This window comes from Apteryx rowi, unplaced genomic scaffold (assembly GCF_003343035.1).
Source record: "Apteryx rowi isolate R43461 unplaced genomic scaffold, aptRow1 scaffold_654, whole genome shotgun sequence".
Lineage (NCBI taxonomy): Eukaryota > Metazoa > Chordata > Aves > Apterygiformes > Apterygidae > Apteryx > Apteryx rowi.
The window spans coordinates 472,138-491,969 of NW_020450932.1; the positions used below are offsets into that span (position 1 = coordinate 472,138).

Genomic DNA, 19,832 nt, shown 5'->3' on the forward strand with positions numbered 1-19,832 from the left:
AAGAATGAAAAATAACACTGTTTCACGGTACAGGTATCTTCTTTCTCTCATACAGTCTACTTAGTTTTATTTCATGCTGTGCTTCAGATAGGCCTGCTTGAGCAATTTGACAGAAAAACAGACAAACTCAATGAGATGCACTGAGACTATGAAGTGGTTATCTATATATTGGTTGCGATCATCTGAGATAGCAGCTCAACACTCAGATGCATGCTTTTAGATATTCATTAAATAGCTATGGTGATGTTTAAAGCATAAAAATAATATTGCATGATTCACTTCAGACAGGTGCACATTTACAGCACCACACACAGACCAGGCRAAACCTAACACACAAAAACAGAGTAATTTAGTAAGCATTGCATACTTCTAAAACAAGTTGCCAAACTTCCACTGGTGGCACAAGACTTGTGAGTGACACGCTCCCGAGTCTGAAGTGTTCACAATGCATATCAAAGCTCAAATAGTTCAAAACAAACAGCATATCTCTCTTGGAGAAAAAGTCAGCTACTGTAATTTAGACTGTATGGGAAAGAGCATGAGATTTTACACTGAATACCACCTGCAAATTTCACTAACCACCTTTTCCTCAGCTTTGTTAGCTCAGAGGCTAAAGCTTCCTCAAAGTTATACCTCCTAAATTTGGATAACCACTTACCTGGAACTGGAGTTTTTCCCAAATATTGCCTCTGCTGAGCCAGGCACTTGAGTGCATGCACCCAAACACCGTAACCACGAGGCACATGGATATATAAATGACCATGTGTGGAAGAACACCAGTTCCTCTCATAATTCCGAAGAATACTAAAGAATTGGAAGTGAGGCAGACAAAAGGCTCTGAAGAAGCAATGCAGATTGAGTCCTCTAGTTACAGGACAGTAACCCTCTGTGTTAGTTCAGAATTCATCTAGAGCACTATAATTATATTTTTTTATATATATATATATTCAAATTATATATAAATATAATTATATTAAGTTACAGCTAATCCCCTCCTAAAATTTGCTCAATTCATATTACTACATTAAAAATGAATTTACTTTACACAGCAATGACCTGCCAATTAAATTATCTTTTCTCTTCCCCTTTCTTCTCAACAACTCGACAGAAGGCACTAATCCAGTGTATTCAGAAAGTAAGAGAAACAAGTATTTTCCCTTCTTTTCCAAATACTGCATTTTAAAACTTTTAAGTTATGTCCACTCTAACAGGTAATTTCCTCCAGTTCAGATTCTCCTGATTTCTACTGGTCTGCAGGCAAGCTTTGTGACATGTGATTTAATATACGGTAATTTATAACATTTTTATTTCCTCTCAACAACAATTTTAAGAAGTCATTTTAAAAGCAACAGAATTTGCTACTATGCATTTGAGATCATGCATGCCAACTTCAAACATTAGACAGTTTTATGTTCAATTAGAAACAGCTGAAGACATCAAAATCTATTTTCTTACTAAGGAGTACAGAGAGCACAGCTAGAATAAGTATTCATTTTATTATCGTTTTAGTAAGTATTCAGTTAGTAATTCATTTTATTAACATAAGTAATTCATTTTATTAACAGATTTCTTTTAAAGTGCAAAGAATAACAAAGTACAACTCAAAAGCATAATATTCAGTAAAAACCTAAGGCCACTGCACATTCTACTCACACCCTTAAAGTTAACATAAGGTGGAATGGAAGGAGGAAGGCCAAAACAAGGTACTTAGCAAACTGAATAAAGTACAGAGTTGATGCAGTTCATGTTCTTCAGTATTTTGCCAAAGAAATGCTATAAGCATGTATAAACAGAAATCCATCTGAAGAATTACAGGAAAAAAACTGAAGATTTTTTTTTTTTTTTTAGCTGACTCCTGCTCTTGACAAGAGATGACACTGGTGCATAACAGCACAATATTCAGAATTATTTCTTTCTGTAATATGCCCCAGAATTATTATACTCAGACAAGCTGAAAGCACTTCATCCATTGACCAGGAATGAAACCAGCAGCTGTAAATGAGTCATGCTGCTCTAATACACGAAGGCTCTTTATTGCTTTGTTTTCCACAGATTCTCAATCAAAAGAATTATGAAACAGATATGTAAAACTGGAGAGGAGGAAAACTGATGAAATCCATTTTGTGAGGCATTTCCAAGATGCTAACTTACATAAATATAGCATCTTGGTGTGTGGGTTTTTTTTTTTTYCCCTAGTAGCATGAAGTGTAAGGTAAAATATTGTTTAAACTACACGATCTATTCAGTGTCTTAGATGAGTGATTACAGTGTTCTGTCTTTCTGTCAATTAAAATTTTTAGCAAGCAAAGAGTAAAAATGAAGTGTCACCCGTCAAGGTCTGGAAATACTACTGCAAATGCCAACTACTATTAACAAACACTATGATATATCTGTATATCAATATATTCACTTTCCTGTTATGCTTGAATATCATCATCAAGCAAATTACTGATAACTAACCACAGAGAGAGGTTTGGAATAGCTTTTCAGATAGGCTGAAATCTAATTATCAAAAACAGGTATCAGACTAGCTTTAGTACAATTTTTAAAAGGGAAAAAAGTCATTGCTTGTTAAAACACTACCTTCCTGCCAAAAGCCCCCATGTTTCACTGAGATTTGATCAGTAGACCCTGATCTCATTTGCAACACTGTTACAACACTGTGCTTAGTTTTATAAATGTTATTGTTTTGTAAAAAACAAACAAGAAAACAAACAAATCCCCCCAAACAAGTGTACTCTGACAATACCTCATACTACTTAAAAGTAATAATGTTTTCCTAAGGCCTCAAGAGGGCACTGTCACATCAACACATGCTTAGTGGGCAGCATCTCAAATGAAAAGCAATACATACACTTTTTTGTTGCTTACCTAAAGTCCATGCAAAATAATATTTGGGTCTGGCAGCCATAAGAGACATATATAGGTAGAAGACCCTTACAGGCCATGATGCTGTAGCTCTGAAGTTATCATCAATGTTGTATTCCACAGGTAAAGTTTTTGTAATAGTCATGTGAAATAATAAGGACAGTCCACAGATTAAGAGTTTCTGTGCCACAGCTATCTGAAAAGTTTAAGACAGGAGACCTCGTAAGCTTCAGCTTTATCAAWCTTCTAGAAACAAACACAAGTTATAACCTTCCTTTCCTACACAGGTGTGTATACATATATATACATATACATACACACGTGCACACACACATATATATGTATGTATATATGCCAATTTTTCAGTAATACGTACTACCAACTTAAAAATAGTTGGTAACATTTTATAGATGCTCAAGAAATAGTTTTGATTAGGCTATGAGCACCACTTCTGGGGAATGCAACAGATCAAATCCTACTACAGTTTCAGGCCCTGAAAAACCCTTTCAATACTGCGAACATCTTTCACAGTTCCAGTTTTACATTTCATTGTAAAATTACCCAAACAAATAAATAGTTAAGACATTAAGCACATAAGCCAGAACAGGACATCCGAGCTGAGCACTGTCACTGCAGAGATTCCAAAGTTAATGGCAAAGCTTTAGTTCATTTTCAGTAATCTTTGGTATAATTCAGGTGCTCAGTTGCTGCCCAACTAAATGCATCAGTCATCTCTGCTGGAGTCTTAAAATATGTAAATTCCAAACCAAAACTGAAATACTGAAATAATTTATGGATTTACAACAAAAAAACCCTCAGTTTTATGGAGTTCTGTTTTCCAGCTAAAATGGTTAAGCTATATAAGAATATGCCCACATACATGTAAAAACCATGTTGTTCAGCTAGGATCTGGACTCAAGATTTCCTAAAAATTCAGTTTTGTTATAACCACCACTAAGGAGTATGTTATTTTTAGAAAAATAACATTTCCAAGRTTCCATTATAAAGTGCACAAAGCAATAACTCATGGCATTTGCTGCTTTAAGTAGCTAGTCTGATCCATATTCCACAGTCAGATATCATGTGTTATTTCAGTGACTTACACATCACACTAAATAAGCACCTGCAAAGGAGAAGTTTTAAGAGAGCTAGTCATATAAACTTAACTTGCAAGTTTTAATTGTAAATGATCTCAATATTTAAACATTACAATTTGAATTTACATTACAGGAAAGCAGTGACATGAGAGAAATGGTGAGGATAACTGGCAACTCTGGATACTGCATATATTTCACGATGGTCACCTCACCAGTTATTTGAGAGAAGATTAGAAAAAMCAGCTAATTAAACAAACTGGCTGGCTAATTCAGGAGGCAACTACCTATTGACAGCTAAAGCCAGTTCCTGTTCGTTCCTACTTGCTTTCTAATGACTCTCATTTTAATGTTTTGCTCTGTCACAGGACTTCAAGGTGAAGGTCATAAACAAAAAACACTTTCAGAAAGTTATTCTAGTAACTATTAATCCATCACTGTCTCTACCAGTGCAGGGGGATAGCTGAGCTGGCATTAACTTGTTGTCTTAGGGAATTTGAGTAGAACTGAATGTTCAGAAATTCAGCTATTAACTCTAATGAAGCTTTAATTTTGGTATGCAAATACCTGATACACACAAAACTTGGATATCTGTAAATACCAAGAGACATCATTAAGTTCCAAGGATAGTTGCAAGGATTTAACTTCAAAATCTAAACCACAATTAAAAGTCACAATTTATCATGAGAAACAGTATTTACAAGCTGGTAACTAAACATATAAAATAAGGAGCATGTTAATATGCTTATATTTTAAGTGTTTTTCATCTGAAGATCTCTACAAAGTCTCAAAATACTAACTAATGTTATCACTGTTTAAAATGGCCTTCTTCCACAGGCCACTATTTTCCAGTTCTTTTACATATTACCATTAATCTGCCAATTCTACCCAAGTTATGTTTAGTATCTCTTTGGAGAGTTTTAACTAAACTGTGGTGGAGAAAGCCCTTCTTTTAAGAAAAAGCATTAGAGTTTCAATAACATTAGAAAATTCAATAATGAACTCATACAGGGCTCCCTCTTAAGTTGTACTTTTTAAAAGACAAAAAAACTCCCTGCAGTTTTCAATTTGAAGTTGTAGAAAAGATACCATAGCAGGAAGTTTGGTTTTTTTTAATATATATAAAGTATTTAAATAATATATTTCTACAATTTTTTAGCAGTGACATTTAAGTATAGAACAAGCATCATAACATCCAGAAACAGCATCTTTCTTAATGTTACATGGATTTATTTWTTTTTTTTTAATAATCCTGTTTCACCTCATGATTGTAAATCCCAGAGCCCCAATCAAGTATGCTGAGACCATTTACAGGGATCAGTATCAGGTATATTAATGTCCCTAGCAAACAAGGATGGAGACAATCTCAGGGCCCTAGAAGGATCCGAAGCTGCAGTTTCACGACTGGTTTATGTACAATTTCTGAAAGACGATCTAAACGCAGGCTGCAATGTAAAGGAGCCAGCCTGCCTCTCTCCTCAACGAGGCTGCAAGGTTTTGCCCTTTTCCTTCTACTGAGCCAGATTAGGGAAGTAAATGAGGTGAAAAACTAGCTGTTTAATTTAGGCAGGTTTTTTGTTTGTTTGGGGGGGTTTTTTGAACAAGCTGCTTTTTGACTGGATCAAGCAATCTGAATCAGATCACCAAGTAATTAAATGCATGTTAATACTACTATGACAAGCAAAAGACCCAGAACCCATACCCAAGACTGGCATAATCAGCATGAGTTTATACTTAGCTTGGCCTAAATAGGTTGTTAAACTACAGCCTGAGATTTGTTAATAGCACTTAAGTTCTGAATAGATTTACTGATTTATTATTTCTGAATAGAAAGAATACTCCTCACCTGACACCATAGAAATCTACAGTTGAACTACCTACATCAATCCATTCGTTTAGTATGGCTTAACTGACTAGGTTATTGATACAAGCTTCTTTGCCAAAGCTTAAATAGGTAACCAATGGATTTCACATTTACAGAAGGATTTTTTTTTTTTCCCAATAGGGACAGTCACTAATTTAAAAAATTTAAATTTAAATTTCATTCAGTCTTTAAAGTTTTCAATGTATCAGTTTAAAAAAATGGAACATGTTTATTGCAGAATAACTCAAAAACGCRCTTTGCCAAAAGAAACTGTTCTCTGAATGAATTAAAAGAGCATAAGCTGTTCTTCAATCCCATATGTAGTAGTATGTACGTGACAGTCAAAGTAAAAAAACAAAAAGAGAGAGAGAAAAAAATCAGTAAGTAAGAATTTTAGTGTAGGAACTCCTATGCTGATCAGAGAGTAGACAGTTAATTTACAAGGAAAAGGTAAAAAAGGCCTGGCTCATTTAGCTTTGATGAACAAAAGCTGAGTGTTCCCAGATAAAAATATCAAATATGGTTAACACTGGGAAGGGAAAAAGGTACCAAGTTAGAAGGCAGTGCCAGAGCAAGAACAAATGTGCATAAATTAGAAGCGCATATAATTAGCTTGAAAGCTGGATTCCTAATCAGAGCAAAGGAGTTCAGGAACAGCTTGCTAATAGGCACAATAAAGGCAAAAAACAAACAAACAAACAAAMAAACCCCAAACAACCCACCCAAATTCCTAACCCCCAAACAAAAACTCCACTGAGCTCAGGGATTATATACACCTATTTCTGTATAAACATGTATAAGGTATATAAATATATATTAATAAGTAGATACAGATCTTTTAAATTTATTTAAATGAATTTTTCATTTTTCTTAGCTGATAAACAATCAATAAAGAGATCAATACAATATTGAACTACGTTAAAACATTATTTTGGGGAGGATGACACCTCTAATTGCTGGTAATTAAGCAAGAACTTCAACTTGTAGTAAGATTCTGTGTAAGAGGCAAAAAACACAGGTATCTGCTGACAGGAATCTTGTATCTTAAGGGCAGCCGTGATAAAAAGAAACTCACAAAGAGAGAGATTAATTTCTGAGAGTTGACACCATTTTGAGCACCAACAATTGACAGCTTGCAAAAAGGCACAATAGGAGGGATATAAAAAGTAAGTTTTAATGGTGACTTGATACATTTAACAATGCAATGAAAACAGCAAAAATACTAAATCAAGTTAACATCGTGCAGTTAACACACAGTATAGAGGAGGAAGCTGGCATGAACTTGTTATATAAATGACATTTAACAAGAGATGAACATTACTGTAAACTCAGCTTAAGGATTTTTTCATTTACTATATTAACATTTGCTGATCCCCATTACGTTTCTGATTTTTCGAGTTCCCTAACAATTTATTCTTCTTGAAATAATAAATAACCTGATAATCTAGGAACACATTTAGCTCATTTTAATGTGAAGTTAATGGCATTTAAATATTATTCTAGAACAAAGCAATGAATATTTTAATTGATGAAGCAAATGCAGTAAAAAAAAAAAACAAACTCATAATCCATATTTCTCCAAAAGCACACAATACTATCTGGYATTATAAAATGCAGTCATATTTCTCTTACACCAGCTGGAAGGTGAAGTATCAATACCATAGACAGCTTCTCTTTATTTTCATGTCAGAAGTTAATGAAGCATAAATTGGAAAAAACAAACAAACAAAAAAAAGCATTTTATGAGCAACTCATTTTAAGGAAAACTGCTTACCTGAAAAAAAAGAATCCTTTATGAATTTATTTATTTCTATTGACTTTCCTCAGATTGCTAGCAAGATTACATGGTAAAGCTAAGTAGTCCTTCCAGGCAATCAGTAGATGCAAGTCCAGAAGTATTTATACCAGCAGATTTGGTTGGTTTCACTTATTTGCAGTAATTTTATTACACAATATTTTTCTCCAGAAACAAGATTTTTAATACATAAGATGTGATGCCTCTACTGAGCCAAAAGGATGTTTAAAAACAGGAAAAGTGTCTGCAACTTTGTCAATACAGCATATCAATGCAAGGACAGACCACAAGGAGCCAGCCTATGCAAAGAAGTCTCATTTGCCTTTCTCACTTCCTGACTACTTGCTCAACAGTAGGCGTCTATGAGCTTACATACTTTGTCAGCATGTGAAGCAGTTCACAATATTATCACCCTCCAGCTACTAGTTTACATTCCTGCGGTGCAAGTTACTGCAACCACAGCAAGACAGGTAGAATGGAGCATGAGTAAGAGTGGCTGGAGATGACACAGCTAACGGGAAGCACTCACACGGCCTGCTCTGTTCACCAAGCTGTGGAGCTGGTAACCTCCAGCTGGTGGCATGTGACAAGAAGCTAGGTGTGGGAATGCCTTCATCGGCTCCAGCAACAGCTAGTGGTCCACAAGATACACAGAAAACAGCTAATTGGTGCTGGAACTGGTGAAAGCCATTTATCTGAAGCGYATCAGTTGACTTCATAATAATTCTGATTTTTTTTTTGTGTGGTAATAATTATCTTGGATTCAGGCACACAGATTTAAAAATCAGACACACTCCAATTTAGAGAATATGAAAAGAATGACAACAGAATATTCAGTACCCTGAGCACTAAACTGATTAAAAATTAATCAAAAACTCCTGAAACTTGTTACTTGTTGTCTTTTTTCATTTTAATTCACACATCTCTTGTAAAGTGTGATCAATTGGACTTTTATCTGTATGTATTTGGTCTCCTTTCTAATAATGGAATATAGAAAAAGAGAAATAGGCTGTATGGATTATTAGCCATAATATAATGTGATGAAGACATGAAAGTCTTGCTTTTATTACATCTTCAGATCAAAAAAAAAATCCATCTCTAGTACTTCTCTACATGGATAAAAGTAATAAAAGTTAAACTACAAGTGTTTTTCAACTTGTTACACACAAATGTTTTCTGCTTGCTGCAAGCAAATGTTAAAATATAGAAGAATTTGAGAATGTTCATGGAAGTTTGCTGGAATTCTTAAGTCTCCTCAGCTTATATAAGACAAGACGTGCAGTTCATCCTCACCAGGACTTTTTCTGTGCACAGTATACGCTTCAAAGGAAACAGTCATAAACTGCTTCATCCAAAGATGGGTTTTTAACCATACAAGCTTGTTAGGAAGCTCCAATTTCATTTGCTTTGTCCACAAGATCCAAACTGAAAACCATGGAGAAAACCTGCCTTAGAAAAAGTAAGCATTTAACTTTTTGAACATAGTGTTGACAGTACTGTTGATGAATGAGCTCCAGATACAGCTCAGAAGTTATGCCTATAAATGAACAGTGCAAACCAAGCTTTTCACACAATGATTACATAGCATTTGCACTGCAAAAAAGTCATAGATCTTACATTTGGAGAGGGATCCGTTTGCTCGTATTTTGTATCTTCCTTCCCATTTGCTTCAGACTGTTGCAGTTGGTATGATCTGCCTTCAATGAAAGTAATATAGTCTTTGTAAGAGCACAATGGGCCTGCCAGGATACCCATGAAATTACAGTTGTAACTTAAATACTCCAGTAGACTTGGCATACGCCTGTAATTCAAAGACAAGTAACTTGTGAGATGGAAAGTGTAGTTTTATACATTTCCACAGCAGCAAGAGTCATTCTTCATGTTATCATTTATTCTAATCATCTGTTATTCTAATCACCTGTTCTATTCATCTAATCTTCTATCATTTATTCATTTACAGTAAAAAACAAATGTAGAAATGCACTTTATTTGTATTTTGTAATCACAATTTAAAACAGAAATATTTCTCTCCTATTTGTACTGAGCATTTTCAGACTGATCTCTTGGAACTATGGTGACTTTCTCCTTGCCCAGCACCAAGCTAATATCTATTCTTACACATGCCTCTTCATTATAAAAGGCTTAAATGTCCACAATATAAAATAATAGCATGACTGGATGGGGTTTTCCTCGTCCATTCAAATATTGGCAATACATTTCTCATGATAATCAGGAAATTGCCATGTTTGCTAGAGACTGTTATTGTCATTATAATTTATTGATGCAGGCAGAATTCTTAAATATTTATAAGTAAACTTAGTAAACAAATCATCCTTCTGCAATAGACCAAAGTTTTAAAGACATGAGCTTATTCAGTTGTATCTCAAAATGATAAAAAAGATATCACTGATTTTCTCTGAATCCACTATCTCCAAGTCCTAAAAATTCTTGTGTAATTAATAACAAAAAGCATTTCTTAAAAGCAGAATATTCTACTTACCTAATTTTCTTCCCGCCCAACAAAAAATTGGCAAGGAYGAAAAAATTTCAAAGTAATCTAAGTACAAATGCAAAAAATAACCTAGAAGATTTGTACATTGCTTACTGGTGTGACATACAAGGAGAGGCATAAACTGGGTACTGACACATATACTGGCATAAACGGCAGGGTTTCGGGTGCAGGGGTGACCTGTGTGGGTGGAGGCCATGAACTGCCCTATGTGGTCACAGACGGGTCTAGCCTGCTCTGAAACAGATGGGAACACCCCTTGCGAGCCAAAACTGCAAGCAGAGGAGCACATGGCGCCTCTGCTCAAACACGTTTAAAGAAGAGCAACAGTCACTAGGGGAGGAGAAAATGGAGGAGACTTAATGGCATTGCTGGGGACACGGCTGGAGACGTACTTGTGGAGTAAGTCTCCACACTAGAGGAGGAACCACGGCCCACGGGTGACCCAGGCCAGGGCACGGGGCAGCCCTGAAGAGCACAGCCCAAGGGCAACTCCACACTGGGGCAGGGGCACTCCCCGAGGGACCACAGGCAATCTGCACAGGGGCAGAGAAAAACAAGTAAGTAGCAAAAAGTGGCAGAAAAGACATCACACAGATAATCCCAACCAACTGCGCCACCCATCACCCCAAAAGGATTGGGAGGGACCAAATGTAACTCAGTGAAAACAAGAGAAGTTGAGACTATGAAGGGGGAAGGAGAGGTGTTTGACTGAAGCTGAGCCAAGGGAAGGAGGAAGAAAGGTGTTTCCCTAAGCATTTTTTTAACTGCTTATGTTTTCTTCCCCCCTACCCCATAACCAAATCAGTAATCAAAATTAAATTAATCAAAATACCCTGAGTCAAGACTGTTCTGCCCATGATAACATATTATTTTCAAGTCTCCTGAATAAAGGAAGACAAAGGTAAGCTAAATATTAAAAACAGAAATTAGACAAGCATGTTTCTTTGCTGATTACTTTATATGTGTATTAAATGTTACCTAACCTCCTGATTTGGCATAGTCATTAATATGCATATAAATGCATAGAACTTAAATTATTTTAAGAAAAACATTCTAAGTATAAAGCCTATTTCAATAGACATTTCCTGGGAGAATAGAGATATGTTATTAAGTTACAAATATGAAGCACATGGATCTGTTTTAGATCAGTTTGTGAACTCTCCATCTTGAATATGAACGGTAGCAATTCCTCAAAGCATTAATAAAACACAAAAAACAGCAGCTTCTCCTCATCCCCAAAATCAGACCAGACCTATATGACCTATGAAAGCCTACCTTACAGCCAAGCACCTCTGTGATGGAGTCAAATCTTCATTTTTTCGAAACATTCCTAGAGAACAGAGGGGAAAAAAATTTTTTTTTTTAAGATCCCAACCATTAGCTAGCAATTTCTTTGTTGAATGGAGTAACTCTCATGCTGCAATGTAATTTCTTATTTGCTCAAATAATTTCAGAGGTTTTATGTGACGTAACATTTTATGCTGGAGTTGGGTCAAACAATTCTTACCACTGATAAAATGAGAACACTTTCGTATCCTCAGATATATCCAGCAGTGCATACACATCAAGTTGTGYTGTTCAGGAAGGTTTTAAGGAGGCTTGTAACAGATATTCACAAATACATTTCCCCTATATTTAAGATTTCAGGGTTCGCAGGTTTTAAAACCTTATTCCCAATCCTGGAGATCAGACAAGCTCCAAACCCCATTCAACATTACAGTAACGCGGGGATGTTACGCTAGCCAGTACACATTTGATGTATAGTATGAGCATGGTCCAACACAGATTTAAGCAATTCAAAGCCCAAGGCAGACCTCACAAAATCACTTCTGTGCTGCAGCCCTCAAGGTGCTAAACAAGGTCCCATCAAGCAGCCAGGACAGCAGAGTATGCTCGAGTCTTGCTCAGAAGCGTTAACCAGGAGCCCTAAGCCCTGCTAGCAGAAGGGGGCAGGCCAAGTCCAAGTTCAGCAGCAAGACTGGATTTACCCTCTTGCTGTACACAGCACCTTCTGAATGCTGATAAGGCCACCCCTGAAAAACGAGTTTCAGAATTCATACTGCCATAAAAGAGAAAAGGCAAAAAATACAACTTCCAACACTTTGAATAATTATAAAATATTCAAATTCAAGGGCAGGGGGTGCAGAACTCCTCCTCTCAAACAGGGCTGGTTTATACCAGCCAGCAGCACTGGCCAAGTGACAGCTTTGGCTACTTTTGCAGGCTCTCTGCTACGCAGACATCAGTGCCTGCATGCATTCTATTCAGTTCACATTTGCAAGTTTTCTTTGGGATTGCAAGTGCTAGAAAATTTATTTTCATTAGCCTAGTTTCCTAATGAAAATTAAGCTTATGCAATCCCACTTTAATTAATTCTTCCTTCCTAGCAGTTTCTAAATCCATCAGCCAATTCCCAGCCAAGCTTGATGAAAGAGTAGAGGTAATACAGATATGAAACTCTAATATGTTTTATGAAAATAGGTGACTGTATAGAGGAAGAGATCCTACTAGTTGCTGCACTCGGGGAAAGGCTGGCTTCAAAGCCCACCCTTTGATGCCAGCAGATCCACAGAGGGGAACGCTTGTATTTGCTCCAAACATAGGAGTTCGGATCAGAGCCTTTTTTTTTTTTTTTTTTTTTTTTTTTTTTTTAAGGTATCAAAACAAGTCAAGTTTGAGATAAAAGTCCATGGGGGACCAGGGCAGGAGGGAAGCTTTTTTTGATTCTATGACTCATGGAAATAATAGCTATCTAAAGAAAAGATAATCTGTTGTCTCCATGTGACTCCAGGAACTCTGACCTATAGACACTTATGACTTAAAAATTGCACTTTTAGTCTTCAAAGCTGAGACAATAAAGAGGGGTTAAGCAGCTTGACATCTCTCTCTTCCAATAGGACCTGCAAAAATACCTTCTGACATTCCTGATCCTCCACAGTGGAAAGTCACCCCCATCCATACACWTTCAAGGGAAGGAAAAAGACACTTTCTCTTCTCCATCATTACATTTTCTCACGTGCTCCCTAGTACTACAGTAAAGACTTCCATGCTGACAACTGGACTGAAAAAGAGATGTGGGAGAAGCTTTTTAAAAGCTGTGTTAACCTTTAAGGCTATAAGATTACAGGTCCTAGTTCTTYGAATTTAACACAAACTAAAGCAGAAATTTAACACTGAAAAAGTCCTATATATGTAGATCATACAAAACAAATAGTGTAGGGAAGTAGCCTGTAGAGAACCTACAGGCTCTTACAACATATACAACATCAACTGACCAGAGCAGTATCCTGCTAGCTGTGATATTCCACATGAATATTTTTCCCTTAAGTCAGAGGAAGCAGTGACCAAGGGTGTCCAAATGAACCTGCATAAAGCTAGACTAACCAGTAAATAAAGGTAACTCTTAGTGGAATGAAAGAATCTACTGATGTGATTTAAAAAAGGATGAAGTGGAGAAATCAAAACAGAAATAGAGGAATCAAAGTACTGAAATGTGGTCTATACTTTTGGAGGACAGGGAGGAAAGAGAGAATAGGCATATTTAAAATGGGTTCAAGATATATACATACATACATATAGAAGCATCTTACAGCCTAGGTAGCCTAGTGGGTAATACACCTGCTGTCTTAAATATACTGAATACAAATAAGTCTCCATGAATTTTTCATTTCCCTATCTCACTAAGACATCCTTCCAGCCACCCCAAACTCAAGTTTCTTATATGAGTGGCTTCCCCCGCCCCACCTTTTTTTTTAATGTCACCTCAGTGTCTTGAAGGTCCATTCATCGCCTTTGCATCGCAAGCAAGAACAAGCAAACCATTGATCTCTGCTTGTATCTCACTCTTAAAAACTTTCAGGAAGCTACAAACTTTAATTAATAGAAAATACTTATAAACAAATATGCTTTTCTACTAAAGTTTGTCTCATGATGAATATATACACATTCAGTATCGCCAAGGCAGTGCATCTGCCCATGGGCAGAGAGGCCTCATAAATCATAGCTGCTCCCTAGCTACTGAATGGTAGAGATTAAGGAACGCCATTTCGTTAGCATGCAGCTGCTAGGGAACTTGTGAAGTTTTCTAGCTTTTCTCTAGAGATCAGAAGAAAAGTTTTCCCCCATCCTAAAGCACAGAACTACTGCAAGGGCAGCATTTTCTAGGTCCTACCAAATCACAAATTAGGAATCAGAGAAAATGCCTTCTATCAAATTTCTGTTGAAGAGGTGAAATGACTTGGTCAACTCAGCAACCGTAACTCAGCTTTCTCATTTGTAAAGTAGGAAATAATTCTATATGCCTTACTTGGTAAAAGAATTTTGTAAATCACTAAAAACTTATCTCCCCCATTGATCTAGATCATGAGGAAATTATATTTTTTCATCCCTCCTCAGGAGATGATATCATATTGGTAACAAAGCCAACACCTTTAGGTACATGCCATTACCCTTCTATACAGCCTTCATAAAAGCACATTGTAAGTACCGATATGCTCTCCCACTAAATTTGCCATTATATCATACTATTACCTCAGCTTTGCGGTTGATCTGCTTGAATATTTTCATCTTTACATTTGCATGAAAATCTGGCTGTTCAGTAACTCCCTAATAATGCTTAAACATAAGATTATATCACATTAATAAAACCTAAACATGGAGATTTTATCACAGGCTGTTGTATCTACAGGAAATTTTAATTTGTGGTTGTGTAATGGATCACTGGCTGAACTCAGACGCATGCTGTTAGTAAAATATTTTAAGACCTAAAGAAGACAGACAGACAACAACAGTTTCAGTTGTTACTAGCATATTGGCAGCAACAAAAGCAGACAGACACAGATGCCAGCTGAGTATAATTACAAAAAGACTAGAAAAAGCAAGAAAAAAAAAATAAAGGCGAAAGTTGTGATAGCCAGAGAGCAGAGCAAGCAAACATAGGTCCAAAACAACACTTGAAGACTTAACAGTGGAGAAATGCAATGTAATTCCTTTAAACACTAATGACATGTACTGCAATCAAAGTGATTCAGTAACTGATACTGAAGCAATAATGAACATGCTGTCACTAACACAACAGGGAGTACTTTTAAAAATATATACAAAAATATAGATCAAGAAGCATTAAAAGGATTTCCTAGACTTTAGGAAAAAGGATCAAGTTACTAAAAAAAAAAAATTTGCAGGTTCACTGACTTATTTAAAGCCAAACACACAGCAACTGAACAGATGAATTAGAAAAGCACATTCTTGGTTGAACAGCTGCAGCTTTTTGCTGCAATACTAGCATTTATAAACTGGAACTGGGTCATGATGACCCATCGAAAATTTTAAAAGCATGTAGTTCAACATGCGCAAGCACACATCTCACCATCTCAGGAACTGGTCAGTTTTCTGTTGCTCAAAGTTTCATGACAGCAAACATGCAAATACACTTTTTAACAGACCTGATGATAAAAAAAAGCTATTTAAAAATCAGAAAAGCACATTGTTGCTTTATGAGATCTTTATTTTCATAGATATAATCACATTCTTAAATAAATGATCATCTCTCCCTAGAGCAACAAAAAACCCCAAACATTTAATTGCAAAAATAAGTCAGTCAAAACACTGTATGCTTTCTTTTTACCAGAGGGTCACAACATGACAGTCAGCAATTCAACCTGATAATCCTGTTTTGCTTTTGTAGGTATTTAAAATAAATTTGAAATATCACATGTATAGAAGCGCATAAGCTGTTCAACACTTCAATATATCCACATTTTCACACTTTAAGCAAGAATAGACTGAAGTTGTCTGCAAGCCTTTAGAAAGATTCAGTGCCTTTTTGCTGAACTTGAGAAGTATTTGCCCTTGAGAAACGTAAAAGGAGTACAGTCAAGCTAATTGAGAACAAGGAGGAAATGTTTATAACAATTAGAACAAGCAGCAYTCTGAGAGACTTTGGACAGTATTACATTACTTGAGAACAGATAACAACGCCATTATCATTAACATAACAGCACATAGTAGAGTTGGGATAGAATAGCTGATCAGCTGCAAACCAGCAAGAAATTACTATCCTTATAACATTTTTTTCCCCCCACAATGTCATCTAAGAAATATCTGAAGGGTATGGTTTATCACCACGATTCAATGAGGCAGGTAGCAATACATAATTAAGACCATTGCAACTAAAAAGGTGTTTCTCCAACATTACTTCTGTTTCTTTTTCCTTCTTATCTCCTTCCTTCCTTCCCATTTTTCCACGTATTTTATCTATCCATTAAAATATCCTCCCTCTGAGGAGCTGTATGGACTATACTTTCATTACTGGGGCGTGTGGGGATAGGCTCTACTAGCCTATTTGGAAATCTTACAGCATTATAATAGTACAATAGCAACGTGAGGAAAAMCAGCATAGGATAATTTGGTCAGTGCCCTAATAGGCTGATATTGTAACAAAGTAAAGCAGAGAGACTTAAAACATTGGTGTAACCTTACTATATTTGCCAATATATCGTTCAAAGGAAAAGGCAGAGGTACAGAATCCTTTGAGTGCGTGTTYGTTGCAATATTCACCTCTTCCTAGTTCTCACAGTAAATGCAGTGCCTTAACAGATCAGCATCAATGTCTCATCTGTGGCTTTTCAAAACAGAAAGCCACATACAGCACAAGGAAGTAATTAGTAAGAAAAGGAAGCAGAGTTCCAGGGAAGTGCATTTAAAAATCAGCAACTAGAGTTGAAAACCAAGGCATGAGGGATAGGAAATGGGTACACATGGGAACAGCAGAGCGCATTTTTTGTGTCAGACACCATGTGAAGTAAGTCTCTGGAAAGCAAGAAGAAGAAGCTGGCAGAAGGGAAGAGCATTATACCTCTGGTTTCTTACGTGTGTCTAACTATGCTTTTCTGGACAAATCCAAGAGTAATAAGAGAAATAATTTGGAAGAATTACATTTCTTTGCTAGTAGATGAATACTATACTTAAGAAGTGGCTGKTTTTTTTTTTCAAGTTTTATGTAGTATTTAGTTAAAATGGAGAAAAGAAATTAAAGTGAGCTTGAAGAAGCTCAGAGATTTTTTTTTCTCTCTCTTAAATATCAACTCTCATGTTTCTCAGTTTTGCTGAATCTCCTGGAGAGATTTAAAAATAAATATGTTGTGAGCTCCAGAATTTTCATGGGGTATGAATGTAAAAATTTGAAGAGAGTCTATGTTTAAGATTCACTAAGCATTAGAGCTAAAAACAAGTTGCCAAAGAGCAYACAGATTAGTAAAATTAGATTTTGATACGGGTCTTGCCTGAGAAGATCCCTGAGCTGATACAGGACTGCAGTAAAACGAGCGAGGCTCTGCGTGGATGAATGGGTTAGCAGCAAGGAGGAGAACCCAATACACAACTCATTGCAAGATACAGGAGTTAAGCAATGACAACACATCTCTTCCTCTCCCCAGCTTAAGTTTAGTACCTTATAACTATAATTGCAAAAACTTTTATAATTACACCATCTTCCAGCTAGGATGACATTCCTTTCGCAAGTAAAGTCCTCCATTTTTAGCCTTTCTAAACTACAATTGTAGACATTTTCCCTGCTTCTAAAATATCTGCAACAGATCATTCCTTCTCCAAAAACACACAAAAAACAACAAAAAATAGTTGTAAGTTTGGGGGGAAAGGCACTTCAGAAGAGAGAAGAGAGAATCAAAAAATTCATCTTCTTCCTTGACTCTGTCATTCACCTAATGTGTTACATAAATAAGTCTAAATCTTGCCATAAAGAATGAATATGGACACAAGCAGCCTCCAAACCATGTAAAAACATTTCTGCCTTTAAAACATACATGTGTGATGCCAAAGATAATCAACAAAAAATACAAAGCAAGTCTTAATATAGTGACTATTTGTTTCTGGCAATGCTCAAGTAACAAAAAAACATAAAAAGGCAAGAACTATCATGGGCCTAAGGAAGATAATTTCAAAAATAAATGAGAACACACCAAAGGCAGGGTTAAACTTGTGATCCATGCAACATTTTGAAGAAAGGTTAGTATTAAATATAAAGTTTAAGTGATTTCTATACAACTTGCATACAATGGTTCTGCTTCTAAAGAAAAAACATACAGTAAGTGCCCAAGGTTATAACAATTATAGGGATGGCCATTGCTTATTTATGGGATTCTGTACTAGAGTTCAGCTGGGAATCAAACACATCTGCACTAAGAGTAGACAGACTTGTTAATATGTGGCATGAGTTGCCTTCATGGTTATATCCAGTTCTCCCCAGAACTTGCAGATTTAAGACTGAAACCAGGCTGAACACAATGAATAAGCTGCCAGAGTAAGGTATAGAGAATTTGCCTTTACCACTAATTAACCTAGTTACAACTGGTCTTGCCCTTACTAAGATTTACTAGCAGACCAACACCTTTCTTTGAGCTTTTCATTTTCACCACCTGACCTTGGAGATAATGGCAAAAATTGAGGGAGGGGGAAAAAAACAAAAAACAAACAGGAAGTAGGTAGTGACTAATATAGCCAAGCTAATGTGACTCCAGGCTCATGAGATTAATCCCTTAAATATAGTGATTTTCATCATTATTTCCTCCCCTGTCAGCAGATCTTTTAAAGTACTTTCCAGGGGAAGCATGGACTCTTGTACAGTTAACAAAAGCCCATTGACAGCAGGTTTGTTTTTGTTAATTACTCTTGATGGACAGTGAACTCTGAATTTGGAAGTTATTTGGCTAATTCAGAATCAACAACCCAGCCCAAGAAATGTCAGTGAAGGATGCTGGTCTTTTGATTTTCATCAAAACATTTTCAGAGCTTATGTAATGACCGAACTACCTTTCTTGGTGACTATCCATTAGTAAGCATCAAAAGAATCAACAACTGAGACACAAAAATGTATTCTCTCCCCCCAAAAAGGATTGGACTAAAGCACCTCAGTGTATTGACTCATGGCTAACTTTTCTTAAATTTACTTTGTTTAGAAAATTAAATGGAAAATTAAAGACAGTTTAAAGAAGTCTTACCATCATGAATCTCAAATGCCAAACTAGTGATCTTCTGTGTAATTATCATCATTGGACTGTTACAAGAGAGGAAAAAAAAAATAGTTTAGAAAAAAGTCCACGATTTTCTTTCACATGTAAATATCGGGAAAAGTTTATACTAACAGTCCAGATTAACAATACTCTCAACTGGAAGATCTTCAATGCAAGTACAAAGTGATCGGTTTTTAGAGCTCAAATCATAAATTTTGATACAGTGAAAGTAACTTATTCCTTAGTTATAATATTTGATAAACTATGCCTTTTATTGCTGCACTGGGTCCCACAAACATGGCCAAAGTGTTTCACATTTATTTTCTGTTAACATAGTTTATTTATTTTACAGTGCGAAGAGTATAGGACGATGAGCACTAACCAATTATATGCATTATAAATTATCAACAGCAGCAGTAAGCAACAGACAAATACAAAGTTCAACAGTGACATAATTTATCTAAATACACAGACCATTTCCACTTTTTCTCTTTTTTTCTAACTAACACCTGGTCCTGTATTTAATTTTTCACCTAGAATTATTATTATAATGGAATTCAGTTTGTGGTGAACTTGGTTCACTTGATCAGTTCTTGAACTGTCAAAGAAATATTCCTTAGTGGCTGAGAGAGTTGGCTTTAACTGCTGTGGAGGTCAAAACCTTTACTAA

General features: G+C 36.0%; 1 protein-coding gene across 1 annotated transcript in view; it reads right to left on the reverse strand.

The window, feature by feature from the left end:
• The window catches only part of LOC112975179 (membrane-bound O-acyltransferase domain-containing protein 2), a 31,106-nt gene extending 11,901 nt beyond the window's left edge, over positions 1 to 19,205 (reverse strand). Inside the window, exons 1-4 of the mRNA XM_026084910.1 lie at positions 19,151 to 19,205; positions 11,409 to 11,463; positions 9,239 to 9,422; positions 2,872 to 3,064 (exon numbers count right to left, since the gene is read on the reverse strand). Of these exons, the coding sequence (XP_025940695.1) occupies positions 2,872 to 3,064; positions 9,239 to 9,422; positions 11,409 to 11,463; positions 19,151 to 19,202 (484 nt within the window). The 5' untranslated portion in view covers positions 19,203 to 19,205. The remainder of the gene's footprint in view (positions 1 to 2,871; positions 3,065 to 9,238; positions 9,423 to 11,408; positions 11,464 to 19,150) is intronic.
• Between the last annotated feature and the right edge of the window lie 627 nt (positions 19,206 to 19,832).